This window comes from Megalops cyprinoides, chromosome 8 (assembly GCF_013368585.1).
Source record: "Megalops cyprinoides isolate fMegCyp1 chromosome 8, fMegCyp1.pri, whole genome shotgun sequence".
Classification (NCBI taxonomy): Eukaryota; Metazoa; Chordata; class Actinopteri; order Elopiformes; family Megalopidae; genus Megalops; species Megalops cyprinoides.
The window spans coordinates 30455159-30478288 of NC_050590.1; the positions used below are offsets into that span (position 1 = coordinate 30455159).

Below are 23130 nucleotides of genomic sequence, written 5' to 3' on the forward strand. Positions count from 1 at the left end.
TGTTTAGAAAATACCCTATCCACGGTTTTTAACGGCACGACCCAAAGACTCTAAGATGTTGACCAAAGCATACTTTTTCTAATACCACTCCGTTCATATGAAGTCATTTGCAATAACTTGTTCATGTAACATCAGTCTTGCTTTATGTCTGTGTGTGTGTTTTGTTCTGCAGAGAATTTTTTCTTATCACTGTCATAATCACTGAAATAATTTTGCTCTTGTAATTTTATGACTGATTACATTTCACCTCTGCACTATTATATTATGTCATTATTATTGTGAGTATGAACAATTTAACATTGCCAAACAGTGTTCCCAGGCAGAGAACTCAATGGTATGTGACATAGAGGGGACCTCACCTAAAACTTTATGGTCCTACAGCGGTTCCTGTGTGGCTCCTCTGGGTGAGTCTACCCATAACCACAGTTTCCGTAAATGTCTTACAGACACATTCGGCGACTTTGGTACTTTACCCAGGCTGCCTCAGTAAATGTCCACCTCTGTAAATGGATAACATGGATACAACTATGACCTTTATAAATCGCTCTGGACAAGAGCATTTGCTAAGTAACTAAATGTAAATGTAAGAGAAAAAGAAACTGTTGAACTAGAAAACAACAGGAAAGTGAGTATAAATCTTTGGGGCAGAGTCAGTCTTCAGGAGTTAGACCTATTTTCTTGTTAAGAAGGCCACCTTCTTGTTTACTGGAGACTCCTTTGCGATTTGTTGTTGTATTTTTTAAAGGCTTTTTTTTCTTGCATATGTTGTAACTTTGTGTACATTCGATACTGCATTGCATGCAAATATGTGAAATTATCATCAAATTAAACTTGTAATTGTCTGTCCACCTCAGAGTGTGTGAGTTTCAGTGGCCACCATGTCACCAGATACGTGACCTAAAGCAATTGATGTTTTCTCCTTAACTGGTTTTCATTGTAGTTCTTGAGTAAACTCTAATGTTTACATATTGTATTTACCCTGGGTACCTACAGCTTACTTATCAGCAAGAGTACAAAAGTGAGGAGGAAATTATATACCTATGTGACTTTGCCATCTAATATGAAATGTCTGCCTTTTAATTTCAGTTAATGATAATGAGGGAGCTATTGCTCACTCTCTTCATGATGACATCATGTTTCTCTGGGCCAGTGCAGAGTGTTTCTTTGGTGGTAGCCCACACTTCCTCAGGCGCTCCTTGCCATGTGCACTGTGTGCTTTCAGGTGAGTGTGTGTAGGGATGAGGCGTGGCCCTGATTGCTCTGCCACCTCCTTAGAGTTCACAGAACAAACACATCCTACAGTCTCATATCAGCCTGGCTGCAATTCACTATGATGCTAAGACAAAGAAGTGCAATCCGATATATGGTGAAATGATAACTTGATGAATGTCGAAGTTGTTTGATGATTCTAACATATAACTTCAGTCATTCAAGTGAACAAAAAAAGAGAGCGCTGCTTTGGAGAGACACATTTTATTTCCCAAATATAAGGTAAGAAATAACAATTCTTTTTATCTATCTGTTTTTTTTTTATCTCCAGGCATATGACCAACATGGAGTTTTGGGTAGGTCTCTAGGTAAATTATTCTTTTGTATATGGTCATTTTTATTGTGTTTGCTCTAAGTGCTCTTGTATGCCTTATCACAAACAGTAAACACTCAAGAATCTTTTCAAAGACCAATTAGACAGTTTTGTATGTTGAGCTGTTGAGTATTTAAATGAAGGAGAGAAGGAGGCAGTTGGCCTTGCTCAGGAAAAATCATGTGCATTTTTAGCAATTTTGTGTTAAGATATTGGAATGAATAATTTTTTATATTAGTTGAGCAATTACTGGGAAACTAGTATAAACAAAGGAATTATGTATTATAACGAGGAAGTAAATGTTTCTTTGTTACTGAATTTTGAAGCCCTTTTTTAAGTGAGGATTCTGAACCTACATTGATGAATTTAGATTTTTTGTCTCCACATTACATGTAAATGAGGAAAAAAGTACTTTGTGGTACAGATTATAAAATCAAAGGATTATGTAGGGAATTCCACTAATTATGCAATGAAGTCTGCTGAAACAAAACATGTTAATTTCACATTAACACTCTGCCCTGTTTCATTGGTTTGTTTCTGTTCACATAATTTACCTGAAAAGGAAATTAAATAGATTTAACTAGAATGTGTTACAGGTTACACCTCTTCTTGTACTCTCATTTGTGCATTTAGCAGCCAAATGAATGAACAAACTGAATATATTTGAACTGTTATTTTTATGAAATGAAGTGCTGTGTGACATGAAGTGTGTCAAGTGCATCAGGTGAGGCTGGCTGTATAGTGAGAAACACAGGGAAAGGTACCATGAAGGAAAGCCACAGGAGTAACAAAAATATTTAGCATCTAATATTTCAACTTTGATTCAGTCTAGATTCATGTAATTCCATTGCACAGTGCATAAGATTATTCCTGTGTGACAGATCTTATACATCAGTTCCAGGATGAGGATAATTTTCTTGAAGAAGTTGCAGATGGCATTATTAGTGAAGGCAACTTAATATCAAGTCCTCTGTGTGCAAGAGCCCCTGACCTCATGGCATAGTTATCAAAGGGATATTTACAAGCCTGAGTCAACAAGGTTCATTTTCAGGTGCTGACCACATGGAACATGATAAACAGACACAAACAACACATGTAATTTTACCAAATTCTATACCTGAAAAAACAGATGGTATACCTTTGTAAGCAACACAAATGAATGTCCCTGTTTTTTGTAGTTGCATCATAGGAAATGGGTGAAACTGTGGCTTCAGATTTGCTAGTATGCTAGCAAAGACCTGACTCCAGAGAGACAAAGAGTGGACTGAGATTAAATATTTGCATATCCTACATAATGGAGAGACAACTCAGACCTAGACTCTGTTTAATCATATGTGTATTCTTTGTCATCTCCTTGGACTTGATACATTTCACAAGGATTAAATATGTCCTTACTCAGTCATTCACATTTGCATAGGTTAATCGTTTTTGTTTCTGTACACGGATGTAGTGGATGAAGTGGTGGAAACTGTTGTTAACGAATATTGTCTCCATTTAGGATAGGCCCGAGTCATTAAAAAAGGTTGAAGCAGCACCAATGAAAACATCAAGATGTTATATAAGTGCTAACATTTAAGTCTCTCACCTGTGCAAACTATTTGCCTTGATGGTTAAGATAAAATATTTCCTTTCCCACTCTGTCTTTCTTTTAAAACACAAGTTCATGATCTGATCCACAAGTCCCAGCAGGAAATGGCATCCCAGGTTTGTTAGTGGTATACTGATCTATTGATCTGCAAAATGGGCCAATTTTGTACAGTAAAAGACTTTTTGTCTTTCTAAAACCTGATTCAGAGATGAAAGTATAGGAAATGGGAAAATTACTATTGTGTAATGACATCTCTCTCTCTCTCTCTCTCTCTCTCTCTCTCTTTCTCTCTATATGAAGCTTATAAAAACATGAATTTCAACAGTCAGTCTTGTTACAGTCCACTACCAGGCCAGTACTGTGATTAGCCACCATGGATTCAGTGTGATGAACTACTGACTTCGACCAGCAGAGGGTACTCTAGAAGAACAATTGCTGCTGTAAGAAACCATAAGAAATATTGGATATCAGTACTTTCCTTTCATGCACCTAAGCAAACAATTATTGATATTCATGAGTTCTTCAGTGTCTCAGACCACACACAAATTCTGAAATGCTGAAATGACTTTCATTCATGTGATTGTACCATCATGATTTTACTTTTTATCTTGTTTTAGGCCTCTTCTTCCCAGCCCATACACCATGCCTCCCAAAACATCAGTGAAAATCACTCACCCTAGAGCTCACACCACCATAACCTCTACCACTGCTTTTAACGGCACCACCACTGTTCCTCCAGATTTCCTGACCCAGCTGCTCAACAAGATCCCCTGTGAGTGTCCATCTTCATCACTCCAGACGTCTCTCGGCAGCTCTGGTCCACTTTACAGTTGGAACACTGCAGTCGCACCTGTTCCATGCGGCATATCTAATTCCCCACCAATGGCACATTTCTTGCCTCTCAATTTTCACTTATTACCAGTTCAACTCCCCATAATCCTCCTGACTGTGCTGTTGTCTCCTGGTTTAAATTTGTTCCACTGCACCAAATGTCACATGATGGCTTTGCAGCTCCTCTGTCATTAAGGCCAGGCTAACATCTCTTTATTTTTCTCGCAGTGCCACGATGGGCTGTGTATACCGTCTTCGCTCTCATCCTTCTTATATTCGTGGTCTGTGTCCTTTGCATCTGCATGAAATGCTGCTGCAAAGACAAGAGGAAGAGGAAAAAGAAAAAACTAGACCAGCAGATCAGCCTGAATGGGGTGAACAGCTCCTCCACTGCTGTGTTGGTAAGACATGATGTGATGGAGTTGTGCCATGCACTTGGAGAATATTTGTAGAATTCATACTCAGAAGTATTGTGCTACTTTCTATGGATTGATATATTGCCAACTTCATTGTATTCCAAAGCTCTTATTATTCTTATATCTTTCTTTCATTAATCAAATATATACTCTAGTAATGTTTGGAGGGAGAGGGGTTTGTGAGTGTTACTCTATTAATGTGCAAAAGATAGGCTCAGCATTGGTCCAATCTTGGTGTGCTCACCCCTGCTCCTGCAACTCGGTTGGCTGATGCAGTCTGGCATGTTGTCTGGCATGTTTGATAGTGTTTGTGACTGGCAGGTGCAGCCTGAGATGGATGATGTGGATTCTGACTCCATCAATAAGCCCAGAGGACGGTTGCTGTATTCACTGGAGTATAACACACAGAGCTCAGAGGTTGGCCCTGAATTCACAATATGAATATGCGCTCAGAGCAAAATGCCTGAGCCCAGTGCTGGTTCCCCTCAACAAATGCCAGAGTGATTGCGCTTTTATTGATCTCCCAGAGAACTAAGACACAGTGTTATTTCAGTAGCTATGATTAGTATGAATAGCAATCTGCTTTGTAGTGTTGAAGTGTACCATTTCTGTTCCCATTAATTGACATGATTTGTTCTCTTGTACAATTAGCTTTATAATATTAAGTAATGCACTGTGTACACTAGTATGAAATGCCATCTTTGTGAAAGATTGAACAGTTTAATCTGTAGTGCACCTGTTTATTCATCTCCAGTCTGTATTTCATGCTGTTTCATGCTGTTTCTCTCTGTGAAATCTGCCAATGGCATATCATTCTTGTATCCCATTTTGAGTGACAAAGGAGAACAACAGCATAACATTCATACCTGTGAAGGGGATATGCCGTGATATGGAAGAAATAACATTTGATCTCCAGCTTGCTCATGCTGTTTGGCCACCTCAGGCCACAATCTAACCTGCACCAAGGTCAATCACTCTGCAGGTTAGCCATCCAAGCCTAAATCATCAGCCCTCCCCCTTCAATACAGCTTACAGTAGGAATAAAGGAAGCTGCAGCGCTGAAAGCTATGGACCTGGGAGGAACATCTGACCCCTATGTCAAAGTATACAGCCTTCCCAACACATCCAAGACCTATGAGACCAAAGTGTTCAGGAAAACACTCAACCCAGTGTTCAATGAGCATTTCAAATTCCAGGTGTGTGATGCACTTTGCTCTGGAGATTTGGCTGCACTCTAGAGCAAAGGTGAAAGTGTTCTCTTGTATGCCATTACAAACTTGTGTCCTCAGTGTCAGATGGCAAGTTTATGTTTCTATTTGAATGTGATTAATAATGCTTTGTTGGAATTGGCTGTGTCCTGCATGTAGATTGCCCAAGCTGAGCTCGGTGAGTCCACGCTGGTGATGCAGGTCTTCGACTTCAACAGATTCTCCAAACATGACATCATTGGTGAGCTGAGGCTACCGCTTGGTGTGGTCGACTGGAATCACGTAATCGAAGAGTGGAAAGATTTGAGCGAGGCATCCAAGTCTGAGGTATGATCACTCCAGCCAGCCTCCTGCTTCACAAGGTCTTAAAACTTGGCTGTGGGTTCCCCTGTGAAGTATACAGACATCAAATCTCTGCCCCCAGTTACTTGTCATGGACACTTGATATCAGCTGATACTTCATTTTTGCTTCTGAGCTGTTCCAAGCTGATTTGCCTGCAGGACAACCTCGGAGAGATCTGCTTCTCCCTCCGTTATGTCCCCACGGCCAGCAAGCTGACCATCGTGATCCTGGAGGCCAAGAATCTAAAGAAGATGGACCAAAGTGGCTTCTCAGGTTGGTTGTGGATGGAGAGATGGAGGTGCAGACAGAGATGTGACTGTGTGAATGTGATTATCATCTTTACTGAGTGGACTTTCAGTTGCGGTATAGTAGGAGCCAGACCTTTGTCCACACTCTTGTTCTTGACTGAGGATGTTTGATTGTCTTCAGCTCCACTGTTGAATGCCCCATTTATAGATCCCTATGTGAAAGTGCAACTGATTTTGGACAAGAACAAATGGAAAAAAAAGAAGACATCGGTGAAGAAGAAGACGCTGAATCCTTACTTCAATGAAGCATTCACCTTTGAAGTGACTTTTGATCAGATACAGGTGTGTGGCTGTAGCTCTGTGAAACATGATAATGGTGATGATGATCATCATCACACATGTTTCACAGTTTAACCAGCAGCTGGGTGATGAAAGAACATCAAAGCTCTGATTACAGTGATTCTGTCTTCAGCTTCCAGTATTCCAAGTGCTCAGCTGGATTTCTTACATGACCTCATTATAACACATTTTGGAAGTTATTCAAAACTGGATTATATTAATAATTATCTTTCATTTTGTTTGAATCCGATCCAGTTTCCCCATTAAAAATGCTAAATTAAGAGTTGCAGTCATATTTCATGAACCGAGCCCACATTCTAAGCATGCAGTAAAAGGTTAGTGATGCTCAGCTGTGATCTTTTGTCTCCACAGAGGGTCCAGGTGGTAATCTCTGTGTGGGACCATGATAAACTGAGCAGGAATGATGCCATAGGGAAGGTGTTCCTAGGCTGCAACGCCTCTGGGAACCAGCTACGACACTGGGCGGACATGCTGTCCAACCCCCGCCGGCCTGTGGCCCAGTGGCACATGCTGCTGTCAGCCGAGCAGGTGGATACGACCCTGGCCCTCAAGCACACTGTCCGCCTCCCCTTCACCAACAAGACCTTCTGAAGGCCTGCTGGACTGTAGCCAGGACATCAGCTGCAGGCATTCCATCCCTTTTGGCCATGATTTTAATGAGAAGGGTCTGTTTTTTTATTACTGCAAAAAGACAGTTGGGCACATGTAAAATAATATAGTCCAGGGCAGATGAATCTGTGACCCACCTCATTAGGCTATGTTGTGGCTCCTCTACTTTGTTAAAGCACCCAAATCTAGCCTTTTTTGTTCATTATTTTAGAGTATCATTGCTCCTTGACATTAGTTGAAATGCTTGATTATTCTAGAAATTATTGTTGCACTTGATTATTGTGGCACTAGTCTGGATTTGGTATAGTACCAGTTATATTATAGCACTGTGTGACATTGATATGCAGATGTCATATGTGGACTGATATTTTCTCTATGTGCAGTTGTTCATTATGATAGGGTAGTTATTGTATGTACCTTTGCTTTGAAAGAAACTCTGGGTAAGAGACTAAATGCCTAGATCTAAATATATTTTAATAGGTGACTTGATTGAAGGAATTAATTGTCACACAAACATAAATGAGGTGTTGGGAAAGGAAATCAAATTACACTGAGCTGAAATCAAACATCAAACAGCTTCCCTTTCTTTTCACTAGCCCCTTTCTGCTGCAATGCTCAACTGGCTGGCCTTCATTTCACCATCGGGATGCATTCCGAGAATAAAACTGTGCATTTCACTGTAGTGGGCGGCCACGTTACCTCAAGGTTGACTCAAACAAAGCCATAGCCTCAGCAATGGATGGACAGAGTGGCTGTTCTAAATGCTACTCCCTCCTCTGTCACGAGCGCTTTTGAAACACTGTGCCAGCTGCTTCTGTGTGAAGGACAGCGATACCATTCATTTGAAGCCTTAGTACCATATGCCAGTAGATAATACTCTATGTTATGAATTATGACATCCTGGTGTCATAACAATGTGTGTGCTTAGTTCAAAATAAAATCAAATCCATAGTCATGACTAATAATAATAGTTAATTACTGGGAGTAGCTGTCATCATTGGCAAGTTGAGTCTCAAGTGGACATTTTTCTAAACTATATAAATTGATGTTCAAGGTGGTCATATTCTCCCTGCTGCTCTATTTTGCTGAACAATCCAATTTATTGCATTTTTTCTTATTTTCTCCTTATTTATTTGGATGGGCAGCTTTTGCCTGCCACTTTTACACTTGACACCGTGTTGATCTGAGGGTTCATCTCTCTTCACTCTAAAATGAGAGCAGTTTTTCTCAGAGTGGTAAGACTCAGAGTGTCAGGGTGTCACCATTTTAGACCTTAGTCTCCAGGAGAGCGTGTGCTCTGTGTGCACCTATACAGAGGCTGCGTCAGTGGCCTGTCACACCAGGCTGTCACGGTGCAAGTAGGAAACAAGCGTATGCCAGTGCTGGTGGATATGGATCTGTTTGTCTTTCCCCTAATTAGCACTGACCCCCTGACAGTACAAACAGTGGAGGGAAGCAGGCGGAGTCTCTGGGCATCGCGGACACGTGGCTCAGTTGTCGTAATTGGGTGTGCTTGCAGTGGACAATTAAATAGATTGCTTATGCTTCAAATGAAAAAAAAACAGTATTCATATGATAATGATTTTAATTATAATGAAGAGACTTTTAGCTGAAATGAAAAAAAAGTTATACCGGTATACACACTGGTAGGTAATGCAACAGTATTTGATGCAGTTTACTGGAGAGAATTCTGGCCTGTGACCCCATTCAAAAAGGCATACCTGTTAATGACACAAAATGAACAGGTTCAGTACAATCAGTGCTTGGTAAGCCTGTGGGTTCCATTAAACCACCTGTGCCTTCGCTGGTCACACTGCACTGGTCACACTGCGCTGGTCACACTGCTTGTTTTGGCACGTCTGTAGAGAAGCCCTTCAGGTGGTGACTCATGCTGTCGTGACTGCTGACTGCTTTGATCTTCTGGCAGTGGCGGCCACACTCACCTGGCTGCTGACAAGAATCCTGCTGTTTGTGCCCCAGTGAGAAATCAATGAGTAGTCAGACTGTTCACCATCCAACCACCCCCTCTCAAAGTCATAGGGGAACAAGGGAGATGTATAACCGGGTTCCATTCATTGTTTAAGACAAGATAACCTCTTGAGAAGACAGCAGAGGTTATTTCAAGATCTTTGAAAAATATTTATATAGGCTTGTGTTTAACTGCGCAGATACTCAGCTGATCAGAGACACAGACTGTCTTCCTCCTTAGATGCTATACTGAGGAGCAGAATGAACTCTACATGCATTAAACACTTTTGGAGAATAGTTTACCAGTGCACCATATCAGGAAATAATGTAATCCTTATTTATATCCTTTGAGAGCAAAACTGAATTTTCTTCTACTTCACACACATGTACATGCACACATAGGTCCACACACACACACACACACACACACACACACACACACACACACACACACACACACACAGACATGCACACACACTTCTCCCTTTATCCCATTTTTGAAGCTTGTCTTAACATTGCTTTGGGAATGTTTGCAAGCCTAAAAGGAGGGAATAAAACCACATGGCCAATGCCTTGGCCACAACATTGATCAGACAGACTGGGCAGGTGTGTGAAGGGTTTGAGGGTATATGTCTTATACACTCATGTGAGAGGCCTAGGAGCCCTTTGCAAGGGTTGGCTCACCTTCCACCCACTGCAAGTCAAAAGAACATTGAAATAAATGGATTAAATAGCCATTGGTTACATGACTGTTATGGCTGTGCCCTGTTCTCCTTACTCCACTCTCTCTAGGGGTGTGTGTGTGTGTGTGTGTGTGTGTGAAGTGATTTCCACCCATATCTGATACCTTTGTTAATTATTTTAGGGCAGTGGAAACTAATTTTTATAACTAGAAATTTGGAATTTTTTCATCAGAAATTCTCAATTAGAGGTTACTTTGAATTATGGTCAAGAGCACATCTAGAAACAATGTTAAATAAATGTTTGATATATTATTCGCATGAGCGAATGCTAAAAAAGAAAGAATTTTGTTTAGAAAATTAAATCATTCACATGTAAGGATAAGAGCATGGTCACAGACATGCATCCTAGCCCAGCAGTTTGCACACATACATAATAAAGGCCTGAATAATGCATTAAGTATGAAATGAAGGAATGTTCCTAAAATTTCCACAACATGTAAAATCTGACAAAACGTGCTTGGTAGCCACAATATGTATATTTAATCTTTGTTATTTAAACATCATGAACAATTGCCGTGCCACACCTGAGCCACATCAAGTTATTCTGTAAAAGAATATGCAGCAAATATATTTTACTACCTTGTTGGGCATAGCAGTTGACAAGTAATGTGTACACATATGAAGTCCATGCCAATCAATGTACCAAGCGCATTCTGCTTGGTGGATTAATGGCATGGTCATTGGAGCTTGCCAAACGTGAGTGAACTCAGGCAATGCTGTAAGAAAAAGAAAGAGCACAGACCACAAGTTTCGCTATAATAGGCACACATGAAAACAAAAACTACATGCTAACGGACAGCACTGTCCTAACGTAATCACACATTCCCATGACGAACAAACGTGAAGAACAAGACTACATTTACCAGAACTCATTTCCTGTCGCGTTGCTGAGGTAACATGATCGTCCACGTGAGTTTCTCTCAGCTGTCTGCTGCAGAGAGCGAGTGAATGGAGAAAGGGTTTGTTTTAAATTTCTGTCATTTTGTCGATTTATACTTTTATGCACTTGCTCTAAATATGGTCAGTTTAGTCATGGCTAATAATTTTGTGTGAGGTGTTAATATGTAGATATATTGGCCAAACACTTTGCTCTTACAGGGGATGGGAGATGTTATACCTTCGGAGAGATCCGCATTGATTTAGAAAAAAAGAGATGCATTTCACGTTTAGGTGATGAGTAATATCATCTGTATATGTAGAGAAATATTCACAGTACTGCTAGTGTTTTGACAGAAAATGCTACCCAAGTCGTTGACTAGCCATCTAGAATAATGGGACAAGGCATCAAATTTGTATTCCATGAAATGTCAATTTTTCATATGCTTGCGAAATTGCGTGGGTGTTCACATTTTGTTACGTTGTTTTATAAATGAAGGTATTCGCTGCAATGCTCTCTCAACATGGCACATACCTAAAAATGTAGTGATTTGTAAATGGTGCATATTGAGTATGAAATTATTAATTGCACGGAACCTGTTTTTCCTTCGTAGGGGAGCAGAAAATGGAATCTATGGAAAAATGGAACAAAGATTTTATAATACTTAAATTGTTGGATACGAAGTTCAGTCCTACAGAAAATGGCAGGACAGGTAATTGACATTTTATAGAAAATGTTTCAAATGCGTCACGAAAGCGATTTGCGGTGAGACTTTTGAATGGCTAAATCGCACACTTGGCACGTGCTGATTTTGGCTGGAGCTTTTAAGTATGGATGCCCACTACAGAAGCTATGCATATGTCCAACAGATGAACACCAAATTGATTATCGATAATTAGTCGTGTGCCACGAGATATAGAAGGTCTTTGATTATTAAGCTTGCTGTTCTTTTTTTTTTTTTTTTTAATTAAATTTGGTCCAGCATGGCTCCTTGCTCATGTTCTCGTGTTTTTAGGAATGATTGGCAAGGATCTACGAGATATTTTTAAGATTTACACATTTTTACAGTCCTCCATCACTCGTACAGAATGTGCCACTGGTAAGTTGTTTTTTTTCTTTTTGAATATCTCTTTTCTAGTTAATGCTAGAATCATCTCTAATATAATTGTGGGTTGATAGTGACTTTCTCTGGCAAGAAGATAGAGTAGCCCAGTTTAAATGGTAGGTTCACTAACAGCCATCCAAAGGAAACATCAGGGTTTGTAATAACTTTGCCAAACTATTTTACTATGGCCTTGCCTGAGCTTTCACAGTAATGTCTGCCAGATGGAATAGGAATTGTTATTAGCATTGCTGACCATTGCAAACCTTGACATTTTGCATTGTTTATTTCATAAAGCCTTTTGTCCCCATCAGAGTTTCTGATGTTAATGTTTAGTCAGAAGGAGCTGTGAGATATATCCATTTACCGGATGTTTGCTGTGACTGCTTTTATTTTGGTCTTGTGTATGGTACTGCAAAGGTGCCCAAGTCACCAATGTGTGACTCTACCAAGTTTGGAGATAAATGCATTTAGGAACTGTTTAGGGTGCATCTGCAGAACGTAGAGGTATGAACAGTGACACATGGTAAGATGTACTGCTTGCACAAACTGAGAGTTTGTATGCGTATGTAAGGGCCAGCGGTACCCAAAGCCATAGCTGTAATTTATAGCATTGTGTTACACGCAGATATGTTCATGCTCAATTATTTTTAAAGGATGTGTATCAGAAACTAAACAAATCTCTGAACTGTGTGACTGATAGGAATTCCTAGAAGTACTCCAAAAGAGAACCATTGAGGAGGGGAAAACAGGCTCAAAATGGCTTCAAGAAGCTAATGAAAGCCCTTAGTGTAAAAACATAGTCTAGATTATAACAAAGAGGCATATCAAACAATAAATATATAAAGAGAGAAAATACAAAAATGTATCTTTCACAATAACAGAGTCAATTCAGTGTGGTGTTAAATCATATTGACAGTTTGAACATAATTACAGTATGGGCCATGCACAATATGAGGGCTGTGCTGAGGTGGAAGGCTGGAGGGAGGAGGAAAGATAAAACAAGGGGTTACAATGCAAAAAGCATGACAAATCCAGTCCAGTGTGGAACTGTTTTATTGAGATCAGAGATCTGGCTTGTTTTCCTCTGTAAAAGTTATCTGTAATAGTTGCCGGTCGTGGAGGTATTTGATTTTATTTTAAGAGCCCAAACTGGGGACCATCAGCAGAATTGCCACCTGGTGTTATGTAATGGCAACTGCTGTGAAACCTGATTTTGGTGGTTTCTTCACTGAGCCCTGTGGCCAAATCCTCAGCCCATCTACATTGTGGCCATAGTGATTTTTTTCTCCTCCTGTTACTGAGTGCTGTTAGCAACAAGCCTCATTCAGATTGTGTCTGTTAAGGGAGACTCTGTACTGCTGAAACCTGCAATGTTGTTCTATCATTGCTTAACGGCTGCCTGCCAGGCTCCTGTCCAGACCTGATGATGATGAGTAGGAAGGAGCAGCCTGAGTCACGGCGGGTGGGCACGGTCCTCACCCCCCAGCTGCCCCCCAGGGTCCACCGGCCTCTCTGCCTCTCCATTTCCTCTGACAGCAATGGCCGCTTCAAGGCGCTGGAGACGCAAGAGTGGAAAAACAACCTCAAAGCCCAGGTGCGTTGCTGCTGAAAACGGGGACATGGCAATAGCCGAATGCGCCCTTACTTCTCTGGGCCAACCTCTGCTTACAATTGTTTGTTAATAGAATAAAAAATCACTCAACTCTTGTTTGTCCACTCAGAGTGTTACATCCTGGCTGGCACCAAAAAAATTCACCAGATAAAATGTGAAGCATTACTGTGAGACAAAGTGGAGTTTAGTTTTAGTGATGATGATGCGTGTCTGCATTCTTGTGTAGATGTGTGTGTGTGTGTGTGTGTGTGTGTGTGTGTGTGTATGTATGTGTATTGGGGGGGCAGAGGGCAATTAGAATTTGATACCAATTTGACTAAGACATATATGTGTATATTTTCATCAGTGAAGATGAGTGATGGATCAAGATTACCTGATATGGTACACTGGAAACTTTTACCCAGATTCAACTGTGTGTGTATGTCTGTTGCAGATGGAACAGGCCCACAGTGCTGGAGCAGCCAGCAGCACTGGCTCATTGGAGAGGGCCTCCCTATTCTGTGCTTCGGGCTCCACCACCACCTCCAGCTCTGGCCTGTCCAGCCCTGTGGAGACCCTCACCAAGAGCAAGTCCTCCAGCCGCTTCTCCCTCTTCTCTCCGCCCTGGAACAGCAGCTCTGAATCTGACTCCAACCCGCCCTCCCGCTCTGGCTCCAAGAAGCTGCGCAAATACAGCCGTAGGGGTGGGGCTGGGGCAGGAGTGGGTGGGGCCAACGGCAAGGGGGAGGAGACACCGGAGCCCAAGCAGGGCACAGCTGAACACTTCCACTACTCGGAGCCAGTTATCTCCAAGGTGACGGACTACATCTATGTGGGCAACTTGAACGCAGCCTACAGTGGGCGTACCCTCTGCCGCAACAACATTGACAGCATTGTGGACATGAGCAACCTCCCGGGTGAGACCAGCCTGTGCCTGATCCCCTGCACTTGCTCCCGCGGCGCCCGCCACAGCTGGTCCCGCCTCAAGGTGGACATCCGGGACCTGGCGGACTCCGCTGAGGGCCCCGCCCTCAAACAGCGCTGCTTCCAGGACATCAACGAGTGCATTGACGCCTCCGCTGAGAAGAAGAAGCGCGTGCTGGTGCACTGCCGCGACGGCTACTCCCTGGCCCCCACCTGCATCATCCAGTACCTCATGGTCAAGCAGAACATGAGGCTCATCACGGCCTACGAGCTGCTGAGGGCCAAGTACCCAGTGAACATCAAGGAAGCCCACCAGAATGTGTTAGTGAGCCTGGAGAAGGCCCTGCGGCCTGAGGGTGATGAGGACCCAGAATGCTTCAAGCAGGCCATCTCCCGTAAAGTGGCCTGGACCTGAGTCCCAGCCGTCGCTGGCATTCATGATTTCTTCATGTTTTTCATTTTTTTGGCACAAAATTGGAGGCTTTTTGTTTTCCCCCTGGTTACAGTTAGGCAAAACCTTTCCTGGCCTTTCACAGGTCTGGAGATAATCATTCTCGGCCTGTCTCGACTAAACTTTGTATGCTGAGCATTTGCGGCCAAAGATTTGATCTCTTTGTTCTATTTATAATGGCTAAAATAAACCAATAAAAACTGACTGCTTTGCACAACTGATCAACGTGAAAATATTCCTCATGATGTTTTCTTTTGTGGTTTACTAATGGGGACTCCTGTTTTACTGCATTGATTGTTTTGGATGTGTCAGCTCAGTTCTGAACTCTGAGTAACGCACTTGTTTGCAGCAACAAAACGCTCTTTCAATTCAGGGGAGTTGAGTTGGGAGATCTCAGGTGATCCAATGATGTCAATCGAACACGCTGGAAGACGTATGGGACAAATGCTGCCTCGGCGTCTTAGCTGCTTTCATATTGAGTCAATGTTCCGCTCTGCAGCAACAGCACTAGGGACTGTAATATTTCAGACAGGTTTCCTTCAATTTAACATTGATTTTTACCTCCAGGGTGACAAGTCCAGCAGAGGGGAAAGTTTAAAGATTGTTATTGGTAGCAACTGTTTGATCATGCCTCTCAGTGTCACAGAATGGTTTGCTTACCTCCCCAAGAGCACATTAGCCTAGTACTCATCCGGATCAGGGTGTTATAACCCTGGAGTCAGTATGCTTTTTGCTCTTGCACATGAACTAGCAGTTGCAATAAAGAGTATCACCAGAATTATGTTGCCAGTGTGAAGGGCACAAGGTTATGAATATGGGCCAAGAATTTCACAGTTGCGTGGACTGTCTTACCTTCAGAAAAACACAGAAATTTACTAGAAATTTACTAGTACCTTATATAGTAGTTTGCATTCTTCATTAACAGCATGAAGCACATGCACATGGACCAATTGCTCGCAATAGGCGGAACCTGTTAGTTATTCACTTGCTAACACTGGTAAAGCTAACACCATGCTCGGTGACCTAAGTGGTGCACAGACAATGTACTGGGTAGTTGATTTATTTGAATGGATTCCCTCAGTAGTTCTGTGGTACTCTACCAGCTGAGAGCAACACAGACATGCTGCTGTCCTCTGTGAGGAAACATAGCCCATATCAGCAGCTTTCCGAGTAATTTTTTTTATAACTCTATTTGAAAAAAATTGCATTGGTGCATTTTTTGGACACGTTGCTATGTGATTCTGCTTCTGTGTATGGTGTGGAATTGTTTTTTTGGCCTGTGTATGTGAATGCAATGTCAGTGTTAGCAGATGAAATGGGTCAAATTGTAATGCATCCTGACAATGGGAAGAATTTTGCACTACTTATGTAAAAAATGCACAGAGGGGATACCGCTTGTATTCAGTAGACGTCTGCCATTTATTCAGAGGAATCTCATGAGCTGAAATGGTATAGGCCCACGTTGTTCTTCAGTTGCACAGAAATATTTACCTCCATAGTACTTTGTGTTGTTAATCTGAGCTATCGGTGCTATAACATCAACAAAAGACACCAGGCTCGAGCGTGACACATGTGAATACTTTATGATGAATCTACTGTTCAGTGTCCTTGTAAGCTTGTGACAGTGGTAGTATTTTTCGTCTACTCAGCAGCAAACAAGTCAAAACCCAGTGCTGCAAGTTTGGTGCCTTTGTTTGAATTTATCCTGCGTGACCACTCCATGAAACTCACTTGCTTTGTGCTATCATTTCAGCTTGTGAAAAAATGAAGTATTGATGTCATAAACTTGAGATGAAAGCAATCTCCTACATTGAATGCTTTGTGCCATAAGAGACAAAGTAGTTCTGTATGTGATTAGACATGGTTTGAATGTCGTGCAAACTCTGTGTTCCAGTGGTCAGTTGATGAACAGTGCCAGTGTTTTATTAATGCTGACTGTGATTGTGATTGGTGCAAGATGTTTGTAATGCGACATCAGAAATCTCACACTCTGTAAATATTAATGTGATTAATGACTATTTTCTTTCCTACACGGTGACTATCGTTGTGAAACCGAAGAGATTAATATTTTCTTGTTGCTAGTTTGTTGTTTAAGGACTCTCAGGCAAATTTTGTTGATCCAGAATTTTATATTTTGGATGACTTGGAGTGCAGATTGCAATATGCATATGCAAAGCGATATGTTTCCTGTGTCGTGTTTATAAGGTCATATGTATTTGTATATGGATTTGCATACATTAAAATGACCATATTGAGATGTTGCATGATTTGCCTCTGGCATTTTTGTCTGATTAACCAGGGTGTCAATGAATGGAAGTGGTAGGATCAGCTGGTGAACAAGTACCTGTTGGATATACAGACAAAGATATGTGACTGGATATGTGGACTTTTCTGGGCCTTTTTTCACTCCTTCCCTTCCTCTCCCTGCCTTACTCTGGCTCCCTCTCTCCTTCCTTCTTTCTGTCCCTCTGTCCTTCCTGTCTCTCTCCCTTTTTCTCTGATGGACTCTGTCATTGTTATCTCATTCTTGCCCCTGTGCTTGGCTGAAATGAGATGGAGGAGATCCTAACTCCATTTAACCCAGACCTGCTTCTCATCCTTCCTCTCGGCAACCTAAGCTATGACATTCAGATTTTTCTGCTCTCACACCTTTCTTATTTAGCAGAGTTGCTTGCCCAGTCTGCATCCTTCATTGATATGGCAGGCTGGGTGATAGCACAGTGGCCAAAACTAAATCCAGCCTCTGGGACCTTACAGCACCTCCCATTTTCCCAAGAATCAGACCCTTGGTGTAATACTGGGCATCACTCTGTTCCTCCGCAAGCACATTGCACTAATGTCCCAGCCTTGCTTTATTCTGACTGGCATCTGTAGAATTTGTTTCACCGCACCACCTCTTACACCCCCTACCCCGATCCAATCCCTGATCCTCTTCCACTTGGGCTATTGCGTTGGCCTCTCTGGCCCCAGCAACAAGCACCTGATAGCTTTGTCAAACCCTCTCTTCTGAGGGTTCACTCGCTTCTTGAGTGGATCTCCTTTGCCTGCCTCTCTCTACTAGACCCCTGCTTTCAGCGTTAATGCATTTTAAATCCTGGGCTCTGAGATTGCACTGCTCAGCCTCCAAGCCGTTATCTCCCCCACCATGCGTCTGCGCTAGCCTTGCCATCCTGGGCTCCCACTGGCCAACTTTACCCACACTCTCCACTTCCCAGGACTTCTTCAGTGGAGGTTTATCCACCACCATGGACCCTCTCCACCTTCCCTTAAGGAAGAGTGTTGTCTAAATAAATAATGCAGTGTAAAGTATAAGAATTTTCAAGGGGGGAGTTATTTATAATGAAGACCCAGGGAAGAAGGGGGGTTGGGGGGATGAGATAGGATTTCGGGTGCTTGCCAGCCCATTGGTCTAAAGAGGAATACACTGCCATAAAGAGAAAGATGGGATTTCCTTGGCCATAAGGGATGGCAATATAAACCACCTGAGCACATCGGCCGCCTTTGACCCGCCAGTGCTGCTCTTTCTGCCAAGGAGTCTTATCAGCTCTACCGCTTCTTTCACAGGTGAGGAACCTTTACTTTCCTCTGGGGTCTGCTGTGGCTCCCATCTCTCCACCTGACTAAGCTGGGTGTAGCAGTGCTGGGATTGACAGTTTATAACATATCTAGAAATCAGATTTTTTTTTTTTGGCCCAAGCAATGGATGCATAAATAGGAGAAGAATTTGGATACCAGATTCATTACATGTTTTTAGATGCGTGTTTGAAGATAGTGCTTGTAGTGAGAGGAGTGTTGTTCAGATTTGAAAATGTCATTTTTTAAATGTTTGAGGTGGACCGTATATTATTTTGATGGAAAGGGAAATGTTGGGATCCAGAGATTTATTAATGGTCTGATGATGTGACATACGATACTGCTGTGGTTTATCTTTGTGTCAACACAGACATTTGGAGGTCAATATTGCCTTACAGCTGTGTGCTCTGCTGAAATATCCCAGACTGGGGGGTGGTGGGGGTCTGTAATATGGCTCAAAGTAGACAAGTATGCTGAGCATATCACCTCGGTAAGAAAGGACATGGCAGGAGATTACTCCACATTATCACGCTGCCGATATCTGTTATCTGCACTCATCGCTCTGATGCTATTGTGTACAACAGATGACAGTCCATGCACATACACTTTACTGAATGGAATGGTACACTCTTGTGATTTCATTTTTCATCTGTTGCTGCATATATCATTTTTATTTGAGGATACTGGTCTGTCAGGCTTTTTCATTTAATCTATTGTATGAAAAAGCCTGAAAGGGGAAACTTAGATTCCAAGACAGAATGTGTGCCAGTAAAGAACTATTCTTTCTTGGAACCTATTCTTTCAAAAAATCACCAGGTTGTGGTGTTTAAATAACACCTCCTGAAAACGATTCCACTTATTATACCAAATCCCACTTTTATTTTGATGTGCCTGGTGGAAGTCAATATTAAGGGCTGGGAGTAATTGGCATAGAGATCATGGTAGAAATTATTTTTAATGAGAAGTATCAAAAGTGTCAAATCTAAATTCCAGTAACTGCATTGGTTATTGAACTAATGGCATTTAATTAATGACGTAAACTTAAATTATTGTTGGAAATAAAAACCACCCTTCATTTTTATTATTGTATAATGTGGCCAATGGCTGTTTGAATGATTTTGTGCTGTATTCCTTTTTTAAAGAAGGGATTTCTGCAAATTTTCATTGTTATGAATCATTGTTTTTGGCTAAAGTTGTGCACTTTTACTGAGTGAAAAATACAGTGGGGGTTAAACCCTAAGTGCATAAATCCCTAAGGATCTCAAGGTTTGCATGGAGTGATAGCGCAGCAGTTATTTCTGAGATGTGCAGTAATGTCTTATTCATTTTAAGAAAGTTCTGGAAGGAGGGACGAATGCCACCCGCCGTGGTGTCAGGTTTTGATAATCTCCCGGGGACATGCCCATCATAACAGAATGACCCAGCTGGCAGCTGCCCTCTCTGCATTCAGCCCAAATTTAGAAACATTCCACTTTAGCCAAATTGCCCCAGGCTTATGTTTGGATAATATATCCTCTCAGAGGTGCATTTAGCCATATGCTCTTTTCCACATGGTCTCAAGTAATGGTTCTCCTTAAACATGTGAATCCCCTGTTGTAATGTGGAATGGCTTTAAGCGTATCTATAGTGACTATATTTAGAATTTAGAATTTAGAATATTTAGGATTTAGAATACTGATCTGTCATACTGTATGTCCTCTTTTTATTCAAGTGGAGGTAAAACCTAAAATTGCCTCAATTAAATTAATAAGGGCCACTGGTTTCTTTCCACAGGGCATAAAATAAACAAACAGCCAAGATGTCTGAGTAAGTGCAATTCTTTTCACAATAATATGCTGTGTTCAAAATAGCATGTTATTGTTTCTGACTAATATTTAGGCCTACTGTGTGCATTTTATTGGACTCTGTTGTCAATATTTTTATATTGTTATTATGTTTATATATTTGATCAGACATATATCAGATACAATGTATGGACAGTAATACTTAAACACCTTTAAACCCCACCCAGGTTTGTTCCAAATCACACATTAAAAGAGAGGAATCTGTGCCAATGATTGGTTGCAGTTTATGCAAAATAAACTCAAGTAAAACTATATGTTATTCGGAACTTTGACATTTTTCATGCAGGTTGTCTGGCTTAGTGTGTGGTTGGAACATCAACACTTCTTGGTTTTAGTTCTCAAAAATACTTATCCAGATGGATAAGATGGATAAGTGGTATCCAGAAGCTAAGCACAAGAAGCTGTTGTCTATGAGCATATGAGTTCCTGAATGAAAGGCCTGTGTTTCTGTGTCTGAAGGGAAACTCCTTGGGATACACAATTATTAAGAGTGTTCCCTCTTTTTGACAGTACCTTCTGGGATCTAGTAAATGGTTTTTGTTCCTGTGTAGTGTTTGCATGTAGTTTATGACTAAAGAAAATTGGGGTTTGGAGACTTGGGTTTATTGGGTAATGTGTTGGGTCATTCAACTTGAATTCGCTTTCCCTCCACAACCTAACAGGAAAAAGATGTCATCGAGTCGCAAGCACCATCTGAAGGTACAGCACCATTATCTATATGTGCCTTTGTCCAATGGTAAGATCTAAACTGGGAAGGGGTAGGTGGAAAATTTTTGAACTATTTTACTACCTTGCCTATCTTGGGAAAATGATGATGATGCTGCTGCTGCTGCTGCTGCTTCTGATGATGGTGGTGATAGTAACATGCACATTTGTTGCTGTCCCCCAGAGCTTGATGCTCTCAATTGCTAAGGGTTTGCTGGAGGTAGAGGCCAGGGAGAGAGAAGAGGAGAGAGTGAAGTATATGGCTGAGAACTGTCCCCCACTGTCCCTACCTTCGAGCATGCAGGAGTTGCAGGTACAATAATAGAATAAAACCCCTGCTCAGCTATATCGACTGCTTTTGAGTAAAGTATTTCTGTATGCAGCATGTTCTCTCCTGTCTTAAATTGTCTGAAATTTAAGATCTTGGATGTTTGCAGTGTCTCATTTACTGATGTAAAAGTTTTTTAACATCTTATTTTAGGAGCTGTGTAGACAACTCCATCACAAGATTGATGTTATTGACGAGGAGAGATACGATTTGGAGATGAAAGTGAACAAGTGTGCCAAGGAGGTAGACTTTTTCTCATCCACCACACCTCTAGTATTTGAGCTGTTCTGTACGCCACTAATGCCCTGTTGTTTGCCCTCCTAGATTGAGGACATGAAGATTAAAGTGATCGACCTGAAGGGCAAATTTAAGAAGCCACCTTTGAGGAAAGTGCGTATGTCTGCCGATGCCATGCTCCAGGCCCTACTGGGCTCCAGGCACAAAGTGACCCTGGATCTGAGAGCCAACCTGAAACAAGTGAAGAAGGAGGTGAAGGAGGAGGTGGGTGCCCCTTCTGGTGACAATGTAGTACTTTAACACAGAAGCTCAGCAGGTGGTAGATGACATCACTACAGAACAGGCCTAACAGCCTGTGTACAGCCGATTCCTTTGAGCAAATCAGGCTTGTGTGACATGTACCATGCTGTACCAGCTGTAGAAACTGATTTGCACAAATTCAGCTTCATTACAAGTTGTCTGTGCTTACACTTTGGGTTGTAATATAGTCTTCAATCTTACTGTCAGACAGTTTCAGTGGTCACTCAACTCAAAATATAAAAACCAGAACTACATTAGAAGGATCTTTTGTAAATCAACAGAAAGTTGATGTGTGATCTTATTGGTCAGTTTCTCTCTCGTGACTTTTTAACTAATTTGCTCATTGTATCTCCACAGGATAAGGAGCTGCGTGATGTTGGTGACTGGCGTAAGAACATTGAGGACAAAGCTGGCATGGACGGCAGAAAGAAGATGTTTGAGACCGAGGCTTAGACTGGTTTCTATTGCTCGGCTGCTTGTTGTTCTCCTGAGATATGCTCTTTGCAGTCGAATGGCGCTTTCTGTTTTGGATCTCCTTGTCCTCTTCTGGTGTTTACACACGGTCATCTGTTTTTGGTTTGGTACATTGGAGTGGGAAAGGCAGAGGTGGTTACCTGCAGCCAACCCCCCAGGTTGGGGTTTGCACGTATCCATCATCTTACCGTCTGCCAGCCTCTGATTTGGCCCAGCTGCATTTGCCTGTTGCATCACCAATTCAGTGCTTTTTGAGACCCCTCCAATGGAAAATATATTTTGCCAAGAAATATATTTCATGTGCAGACTAACTTGTGCAAATAAATTATCTGAAGGAAAATAACAGTTTTTAATCCTTTGTGAGCACAGCTGTTTTGCTCCTCTCTTGTTAAACCTTTCCTTTCATATTGCACTGTGGTTTTGCCATTTGACCACAACTGGAAGTCAATGCAACCATGCCTATGAGATCCAATTGGGAGCCCCCAAACCTGACCAAATCTCTAGAACACAGCCCTTTTAATGCTGGATTCATTTGGCAAAAACATAGCCATGAACTAATGTCTGGGAGGCACCAAACTGTCTCTGTCTGAAGCAAGGTTAGATTGACAATGCTTCTGCATAATATGACCAATATGATTTGTATGCAATGGGTCAGGCATTATTTTTACCCACTGCAAAAATTCAGCCTGCATGCCAAATATCAGTCAATGAACATTGATAGCTGCATTTACTTGAGGTTGGCAACATAGGAAACAAATGAATTTGATCTCAACAATGGCAGTTAACTAAAATTATTGTATTTTATTATAAAATAATTAATTGTTA

At 41.5% G+C, this 23130-nt stretch overlaps 3 protein-coding genes across 3 annotated transcripts; all 3 read left to right on the plus strand.

Annotated features, from left to right (window-relative positions):
• Positions 1–1349: 1349 nt before the first annotated feature.
• syt8 (synaptotagmin VIII) lies at positions 1350–7361 on the plus strand. Its single transcript, XM_036534882.1, has 10 exons — positions 1350–1491; positions 3471–3610; positions 3788–3942; positions 4230–4402; positions 4739–4834; positions 5446–5613; positions 5785–5952; positions 6127–6241; positions 6425–6558; positions 6928–7361. The coding sequence occupies exons 3-10, from the start codon at positions 3813–3815 to the stop codon at positions 7165–7167; spliced, it is 1224 nt and encodes a 407-aa protein (XP_036390775.1). The 5' UTR covers positions 1350–1491; positions 3471–3610; positions 3788–3812; the 3' UTR covers positions 7168–7361.
• A 3438-nt stretch (positions 7362–10799) lies between these two features.
• LOC118781797 lies at positions 10800–15049 on the plus strand. The gene is made up of 5 exons (XM_036534881.1): positions 10800–10855; positions 11387–11485; positions 11789–11872; positions 13285–13472; positions 13924–15049. The coding sequence occupies exons 2-5, from the start codon at positions 11398–11400 to the stop codon at positions 14806–14808; spliced, it is 1245 nt and encodes a 414-aa protein (XP_036390774.1). The 5' UTR covers positions 10800–10855; positions 11387–11397; the 3' UTR covers positions 14809–15049.
• Positions 15050–18370: 3321 nt separating this feature from the next.
• LOC118781810 (troponin I, fast skeletal muscle-like) lies at positions 18371–23061 on the plus strand. The gene is made up of 7 exons (XM_036534901.1): positions 18371–18408; positions 20191–20223; positions 20924–20960; positions 21151–21279; positions 21448–21537; positions 21619–21795; positions 22189–23061. The coding sequence occupies exons 2-7, from the start codon at positions 20216–20218 to the stop codon at positions 22282–22284; spliced, it is 537 nt and encodes a 178-aa protein (XP_036390794.1). The 5' UTR covers positions 18371–18408; positions 20191–20215; the 3' UTR covers positions 22285–23061.
• The last annotated feature ends 69 nt before the right edge of the window (positions 23062–23130 follow it).

What these genes read in the sequence shown, in the direction of transcription:
- LOC118781797 (XM_036534881.1), top strand. Translation starts at nt 11,398, where the DNA reads ATGGAATCTATGGAAAAATGGAACAAAGATTTTATAATACTTAAATTG. An exon ending in TCGTACAGAATGTGCCACTG is followed by an intron (nt 11,873 to 13,284) that starts GTAAGTTGTTTT and finishes GCTGCCTGCCAG; the next exon opens with GCTCCTGTCCAGACCTGATG. An exon ending in AAAACAACCTCAAAGCCCAG is followed by an intron (nt 13,473 to 13,923) that starts GTGCGTTGCTGC and finishes TGTCTGTTGCAG; the next exon opens with ATGGAACAGGCCCACAGTGC.
- LOC118781810 (XM_036534901.1), top strand. An exon ending in TGAACAAGTGTGCCAAGGAG is followed by an intron (nt 21,538 to 21,618) that starts GTAGACTTTTTC and finishes TTGCCCTCCTAG; the next exon opens with ATTGAGGACATGAAGATTAA. An exon ending in AGAAGGAGGTGAAGGAGGAG is followed by an intron (nt 21,796 to 22,188) that starts GTGGGTGCCCCT and finishes GTATCTCCACAG; the next exon opens with GATAAGGAGCTGCGTGATGT.
- syt8 (XM_036534882.1), top strand. Translation starts at nt 3,813, where the DNA reads ATGCCTCCCAAAACATCAGTGAAAATCACTCACCCTAGAGCTCACACC. An exon ending in ATGAGCATTTCAAATTCCAG is followed by an intron (nt 5,614 to 5,784) that starts GTGTGTGATGCA and finishes TCCTGCATGTAG; the next exon opens with ATTGCCCAAGCTGAGCTCGG. An exon ending in GCGAGGCATCCAAGTCTGAG is followed by an intron (nt 5,953 to 6,126) that starts GTATGATCACTC and finishes ATTTGCCTGCAG; the next exon opens with GACAACCTCGGAGAGATCTG.